We start from the raw sequence: 7,713 nt of genomic DNA, 5'->3' as shown, positions 1-7,713 counted from the left end.
AGGAGTAGACAAAGTTCTCAGCAGGAAAATTCCTCCTTTTTTCAAACGTTGCGGAGATTATCTATGCCCCAAGGCATTCAGATTTTATGCTGTAGAGTTCTTAAGATATGTTTTTCCTCCTGTATAAATAAAAATGACAATTCAAGAGATTTCACATTAAGGTCTGTTATTCTCATTCTCCACACTTCCAGTGCTGAGGCATCCACGGGTATTCGTCAGAGCAACTCGTTAGTTAAACGAACTGTGTGCACACATCTCCCAGAACGGGGGCAGCAAGGTCTCAACTTAGCCATGTACATCAAACAATTACTAAGCAGATCAAACCTGTAAAGGCTGAGATCAGATGTGAGAGGTGCCAGCTCGGTTTCCTTCTCGTAAAGGCCAAATTGCCCCCATTGAATCTACCTGGTTTCTCATCATTTATGGAGAAACAAAACTTGACAGCCTGGGAGATTCCTCACAGTGTTACATTGTGTCCCACAGAAGAAAACAGCCTCAAAGTACAAGACCTCCATTGCCATTGGCAGTGTCATTAACACTAATTACACTACATAAATTAAAGACACTTAGAGTTAATAAATCAGCTAGTTCACAACTGGCTATACGTGACAGATCATCAGATTAACTTAATATTATTCTAAATTATAGATAGTAAGAATTTCTATCCCGCTTCCATAACTTAGGGGCCATTACCTTTTATAGTTGTTACCTATTTTAAAAAGGGGATTACTCTCACTTTTCCTGCTGTAATGCAGATCTTGGTGCCTTTCTTTCTGAACGTAAATACAGAAAGCAGAGATCCATATTAAAGTTATTGATGTGTACTCATAACATTTTACTCACATACATGGATTGTGGCACTGATGTACACTATTTATTTATGTTTTCTACTGTTATAATTTAATACAGGTGACAGAGCTTTCAATGGGAGAACTTCTGATGCACTCTACAGTTTCCTGGCTGAATCCTTTCCCATCGCTGGGCAAAGCAAGAAAAGACCTTGAACTTACAGTGTTTGGCAAGTTATCTTACTTAAGGACTCTGCTCTTTCACATCTAAAGATTACCACATTAAGTCTTCTCATAAGATGAAAGCCACTGTCTCCTTTCCCTGTAGCCTAGGGATACCTAGGGTACACTTACATCTGGAAAAATACGTACTTGTATTTCCTAATACGAGAAAAGCTTCCCTTCATTTGTTTGCTGTTGCTGTTTGCTCTTGTGAGCCAGCCTCTCCTGCCTATAGGTAAACTGTGGGAATCGGTGATTTTCAAGAGGCAGTATTCTCTTTAGAACAGTCTGCTAAACCAAGCTTTCAAAGGAGGCTGTCAGGAAAATTATGATTTATTCTACTCTTGTGATCTCGGCCTAATTTCTGCTTTACAGCTATTGCATCAAAATCCCCATCCAGAGTATTTTAACTTGAAAAATGCATGTGGAGATGAGAGCATACAAACAGGAGTTTTATTTAATAGTATAAATATGATTAATCATTTAATAATTACCTAAGTAATTAAATCTTCCAGGAACATATCTTAGGCACTTGTCCATTTCTTTAAAACATATTTCTTTAAAATGTTATTGGATAAACACCAACAGAACAATTCCAGATTGATGAGAAAGTTGCTTCTCTTTCTCAGGGCTGTTGTGCCCTCCTTCTCTGGGAAGCATGGCAGGTGAGGGGAGGGGGTGCTTCGAACAGAAGAACAAACAGGAACTAGCTGCCAGGTTGACTGGATGAGCTTCTCAGTGATGCACATATGCCAGGCAGGACGTGTTTGAATGGAAGGACTCTGGTCTGATGCTTAGTTTAGACTTCTCATCTGCTACTTGGGAAACCAAATTTTATTCTCACTTCAAGCCCTTTGCAGGCAGCTTAGAAAATGCACCTAATATGTGGAACTGAAGAAAACTGCCAGGCTCTGGGGTTAACGCTGTGCTTGCCATGGCTGCATCCTGCCTTCACATAGGGATGACACTCAGCTGCATACCATCGCCCCTCTCTCCTCTTCCACTGGAAGGAAACATGGATGCATGAGCAGGGATAGAGCTATCCTGCCCTAAAGTTTAATTTGGGATCCAGGACTGCTCTGCAGAGCCTTCCCTTAGTCCACCCGCAGCTTCAATGCACCGTGTTTCTGTCTCTCCAGTCAGGTGTTGTGGAAGCCAGAGAATTCTTGCAGATGAAGAAGTAGGAATTGAGATGTTTTGGGGTTTCAAATAAACAAATGCTGAACTGCAAGTGTCCTTTTTCACAGCACTCTCTTGCTATAGGCCCTTCACTCCACTTGAAAATGTCCCTTGACTACAAAGAGAAAATCTGAACCTTTACATCTAACCTCCATCTGCTGTATTTGTTAATGTGGAGACTTACAGGAGACAAGCTCCTGGTAGTTTCAGAATAAACATGCAGAATGGTTTCATCCTAAATGTTGAAAACAGAATCTGAGGTAAAAATACTGCTATTGCATGAACAAGTGTAGGATGAAAAAAACAGTTGTCATTTTAATACAGGAAAGGTGCTTTTCAATCACTTTACTGATCCTTCATGTTCCTGTGACTACAATAATCAGCTTCTCCAAGATAGTAGTTTCATTGAATATTACACCTGTAATTAACAGTTTTCATTTCTTTTTCTTTCTTGTTTTAGTTTTTAAGAGGGCTGTAATACTGGTGTATAAGGAGAACTACAAACTGAAAAAGAAAATGGTAAGTCTGGTTTCAGTGGAGGTGGTAGGTGTTTATGGACAGGATCCTGTAGTCTGATAGACCATACTGGTATTGAAGGGGGAGTGACTGGTGAAACACCACTGTCCCTCGCCAGGCTGGAATTCTAGCTGTCAGAGCTAAGACAAGTGCTCAGTATCTGTGTAGCAATAAATCTTTTTTGTTATTTAGTAAGCAGCAGCATCTTCTCTGTGTGAGCCCCATGTTAGTTCCATCTGGTGGTAGATGAAACATTGCCATGTAGGAATCATTACTTCTTCCAGGTGGCACTTAGGATGCCCTACCTTAACACAGTGTGTACGTTAAAGACCTCTCAGTATAGACAGACCCTTGATCACCCTGGAAGGAAAGGAAATGGGGCATTATAAACATAACATAACCTCCTCTGCCCCATTTACAGAACTGAAATGCTGAAGTCAAGTAGCAAGTTGTATATCCTGAGTACCAGTGGTGAAGTCCTGCACCATGCTTACCGTAACAGATGGAGGGGCTCTAAAAGTAGCAGCAGCAGCAGCTACGTGATTAATGAATGTATTCTGCTAATTAACAGTCTGCAGGTTCCTTCATGGGAAACTTGTTCTCTAGTAGTACTTACATGCAAAGTATTATTTTTACCCATTATAAACAAGTGCTTTGAAAAGTTGAAGCAACTACAAATTCCAAAGGTTGTGTCTATCACCATTTCAACTACATTTACAAGCACATATTAGGGTCCTGAAAGAAAAAAGTCTAATGAATTTAGTTTCCTTCAGAGGCAGGTCTTTTGAGAGAAACACAACAAAACCCCTGCTTTCTTTACTTCTTAGAAATATCCCTGTTGTTTTCATTTTTGCAGCCTACTAATGTCCGTGCTGCACATAGTTATGGTGACTTGGATCCATTTAAATTTCGTTGGCTGATTCCTTTATCTGCTCTTCAAGTTCGGCTGGGGAACACAGCAGGTAATTCCCTTGCACTGACTACCTCAGGACTGAACGCTTTTCTGGGATTCTGTAATACTGCTTCTTCCACGGGTCCTTCTGGAGCCTCTGGAAACAGGCAGATATAGAGAAAGAACTGTCCACTGTTGTCTCTACACTCAGGGTGTACAGGCTTGGTATGTTAACAGACTTTCTCCATTTGGTGCGTTGGCTTCTTCCATGAGTTCAGGAAGACGCTACATGATGTAAAAGAAATGACAGAATGGAAATCCCAATGAAAAGATACCGTGAACAGGAAGGTGATTTACCATGGTTGACGTCCTGGTGACGCCCTTACACTGTGTGTGGGCTGACACTTGCGGTTTTCCAAACCTGGCAAAGCTGACCGAGTAATTTGCAGTAGTAGTGGGCTGAGTTTTTATTTTCCCTTTTGAGTTGATCTTTACAGTACTTGCCAGTTCCGTATCTTCTGCAAAGTGTCACTAGGTGTTTACAGGAAATAAATGCTTTGTGCACCCGGCAGAAGGCCTTTTAAGGCTGGAAGGCAGTGAGAATGGGGGAAACAACTCTCCCAAGAGAGAAGTTAGGCAGCAGTAGGCTCCTGGGACAGGATTGTTCAGGGGACTTCTTTTTCTTTGGGTGCCATCTCAGGTGAGATCTTCTGTAGATCCACCCATGGCTACGTTAACACAGCCTTCAGGAGTGGAGGAACTCTACACTGGTCTTTCTAAGCTGAAGATTATGTGAAGTAGATAGAAAAATAATGTTTCCTTCCATGCACAGGAACAGAGAACAGCTGTATCTGGGAACTGATTCACACAAAGTCAGAACTAGAAGGCAGGCCAGAAACAACTTTTCAGCTATGCAGTAGGTAAGTTTTACATGAAGGTTGTATTTGACAAATCACATTAATGGAATTAAAAAAATAAAAGCTTTTCCCCTGTGTGACCTTTGCGTCAGCATTTCTAATGCAGCGTTTGCTTTTTGAATCCAGGCACTACGCCAGTGTTTAACTGCATAAAGTATAACAATTTGAAACGGGAGAGAATTTGGTGCAGTGATCCAACGTCAGAAGGTGGTGCAGGCGTATGATCCTAAGTTCCAGTATGATATGGGCAGAGTATCTGATTTTATCAGACCCTCAGTTGGTTAGCAGAAATTGGGTGATCCCTCGGTACAAAAGTTATGTTTCAGGCTGTTTTTCTAAGGGGAAGTAGCCTAGATCTCGAAACACAGTGTGTGAAATGCCTAACACCACATAAAGATGCTAGCTGCAAAACCATTACTAAAGCAAGCTACCGAAAACCCCTCTGCACTGAAGCAGCTCAGCAGAAAGGAGGCGGCAGATTTTATCCCAATGTCTTACTTCAGAGGGGAAAATTAGGTTATCTGTTTTCTTAAACCTTCAGTGACTGTGAGAACAAGACTAACATCGTGAAGGTGATCCGTTCTATTTTGCGGGAGAACTTCAGACGTCACATAAAATGTGAGCTGCCACTGGAGAAAACATACAAAGATCGCCTTGTCCCACTCAAGAACCGTGTACCTGCAACAGCTAAACTGGGTAAGAAACATGTTCAAAACGAAAAATGGAGTCTGGACTCCAGCACTGGCAGAAGGATCACAACTATTACCATGAGTGTAGTGTGTCATGTCAAATGCCATTTCTTTTTTCAGGCTGGGGAGGTAGTAGAGTGCTCAAGGAGATATGCAAGCTTGCTATCCACACCCACCTCATCATGTGTTGTCAGCCATTTTTAAGGGAAGAATAAGGCCCAAATTAATTTTGCTGGGAAGAAACAGAGTCCTTTGGCATGCAGAATTAGCCTTCTTCCTCCTGGGTTCCCTTTAGTTACTCAGCCCTAGTAACTTTTAAAGCTAAAAAAACTGGCAAAAGGCAGCGGTCTTGCTTCTTTCAGTGCACTAAATCTGCATCCCAGCAGATACCCTAATTAAGTATAGGCTTCACGCATTTTAGTTAAATGAGTAGTTGCTAGTATTTCAAGTTCTCCATCTGATCAGATGGTATCTGTAAGATCTCCTTAACATCACAGAAACTGGGCAGTTCAACTCCCACCTAGACCCTGGCACCTCCAGTGCTTGAAGTGCCTGGTCAGTCTTGATGGTGCCTGCAGATGTCTCTAAATCATTACCACAATTGTTGGAAGATTTTGTGTATGTTACATGTGAAGACACCTGGGGCAGGTGGAGTGAACACTGACAGGGGACTGCACTGTCAGAATACTGACACATCTGACCTAGGATGATTATCAAATGAGACCACATACACTGTCATGAGAAGTGGGCCTTTGAGAGACAGTATAACCAGCCTATGTTTTGCTGAAAAAATAACAGTGCCTTTTTCTTCTGCTCAGCTTCCACTAGGTCCCTGAAGGTACTGAAGAATTCATCCAGTAATGAGTGGAATGGTGACTCAGGGAAAGGCACCTTTCCGGACTCCGATGAGTGCAGCCTGAGCAGCAGCACTCAGAGCAGCAGCTGCCACACCACCGAGAGTATACAGGAGCCCAAAAATTCATCTCCTGAACATGTACAGAGCTGTGCATCTGACTTTTCTAATGTTCTTGTCAAAGAATCCGATATTCTTAGTGATGACGACGATGATGACTATCAGAGCCTGAAGAAGGGCAGCCCTACTAAAGACATTGAAATACAGTTCCAGCGGCTGAAGATTTCAGAGGAACCGAAAACTGACCCTGAACAGGATCAGGCTGCTGAAAATGAGGAAGGAGATGGTTTTGAGACAACAGAGCATCCCAAGCTGGTGCGTGGCCATTTCTGCCCAGTGAAGAGAAAAGTAAACAGCACAAAGCGTAACAGAGGAACTTTAATGGCAATGCAAGAACGCCACCAGTCCCTTGACAGTCACTCTGATGCTGCAAACCTGGATCTGAACTCTATTTTAGAGAGAGAATTTAGTGTCCAGAGTTTAACATCTGTAGTTAATGAGGACTGTTTTTATGACGCTGTGGAGAAGCATGGGAAATCCTAGCTTTCTAAGAACTATATTTAGAATATTCATTTGAAGTCCACATAAAATTCAACAAACTTATTTTGTTTTAAAACCAGTAAATTCATGGAAGCTGTAGGAAAACTACTATCTGATTTAATGCACTAACACATTTTTTCCACAAAAACAGCTGTAAAGGATTCTTAAGTTATTTTAATTTATTGTGGATCAAAAAATAGATTAAGTTGGCCAAGGTCTGTAAATTAGTTCATCCCTTTCAAGCAGTTAAGAGTATGCAATGTTCTTGAGGAGGGAAGGCAAGAATGGCCTCATTAGTATTTTAAGTAAGGTGGAAAAGGTGCTAGTGAGTGGCAGAGGGGATTACAAGGGAAAGTAGCATTGCAAAATGAATTTTTCAATACCTTGGGCATTTTTTTCTTCGGTTTTAATTTTTTTTGCTTTATTTAAAGCAGAATTAAGTTATTTTAATGTGTTTGAGTGCACAATAGTGCAGAAATTTCATTTTTGTAAGTTTCAAGATGCTGTTTATACTTTATACATATGTGTAAATACAAAAACAAAGCTTGGCCTGTAATCTTTTATTTGACTGTATTTTTTATTTTCTCTATGAGCCTGTACAGTAAAAGACAAATAAGTATTGTACTTAACCATGTTTTCTACTTTTTATCATGCTGCTTTTCTCTAGTTGGAGCTTCACATCCCAAATTCTTTGCTTTTGCATAAATGAGTATTAGCAGACCTTGAGGCAGTCTGTGCAGTTTATCCTCCTTTAAGCCAGTCACTTCAGAATATTTATACAAGAGTTTTGCCTTCTGTTTTTTAAATTACTCTGCACAGTAGGGTGTTCCAGGATAAAAAGAGCACAAAACCCCAAACTGAAGTATGTTGAAGTATTAAAGTATTTTTTCTTATGTTTCAATAATGCACTTTCATTCATCCAAAACTCAACTATTTCAGAAGTATCCCAACTTAATGACATGTCTCACCACATACCCTGTTCTTGGTATGTATTCTAGCCATTCCCCCTGAAGTAAAAAGAATCTGTAGGCACCTCCTAACTGGACTGCCTTTTCCC

At 40.9% G+C, this 7,713-nt stretch overlaps 1 protein-coding gene across 1 annotated transcript in view; it reads left to right on the top strand.

Moving 5' to 3' along the window:
* Positions 1-7,377, top strand: part of TIAM2 (T-cell lymphoma invasion and metastasis 2) — a 92,274-nt gene extending 84,897 nt beyond the window's left edge. Inside the window, exons 20-25 of the mRNA XM_010145070.1 lie at positions 910-1,018; positions 2,650-2,708; positions 3,562-3,667; positions 4,430-4,517; positions 5,056-5,210; positions 6,022-7,377. Coding sequence (XP_010143372.1) covers positions 910-1,018; positions 2,650-2,708; positions 3,562-3,667; positions 4,430-4,517; positions 5,056-5,210; positions 6,022-6,659 — 1,155 coding nt within the window. The 3' untranslated portion in view covers positions 6,660-7,377. The remainder of the gene's footprint in view (positions 1-909; positions 1,019-2,649; positions 2,709-3,561; positions 3,668-4,429; positions 4,518-5,055; positions 5,211-6,021) is intronic.
* The last annotated feature ends 336 nt before the right edge of the window (positions 7,378-7,713 follow it).

The sequence above is a fragment of the Buceros rhinoceros genome, unplaced genomic scaffold (genome assembly GCF_000710305.1).
Source record: "Buceros rhinoceros silvestris isolate BGI_N320 unplaced genomic scaffold, ASM71030v1 scaffold18941, whole genome shotgun sequence".
Lineage (NCBI taxonomy): Eukaryota > Metazoa > Chordata > Aves > Bucerotiformes > Bucerotidae > Buceros > Buceros rhinoceros.
The sequence above is the reverse complement of the archived record's forward strand: the minus strand, read 5'-3'. Positions and strand labels throughout refer to the sequence as shown.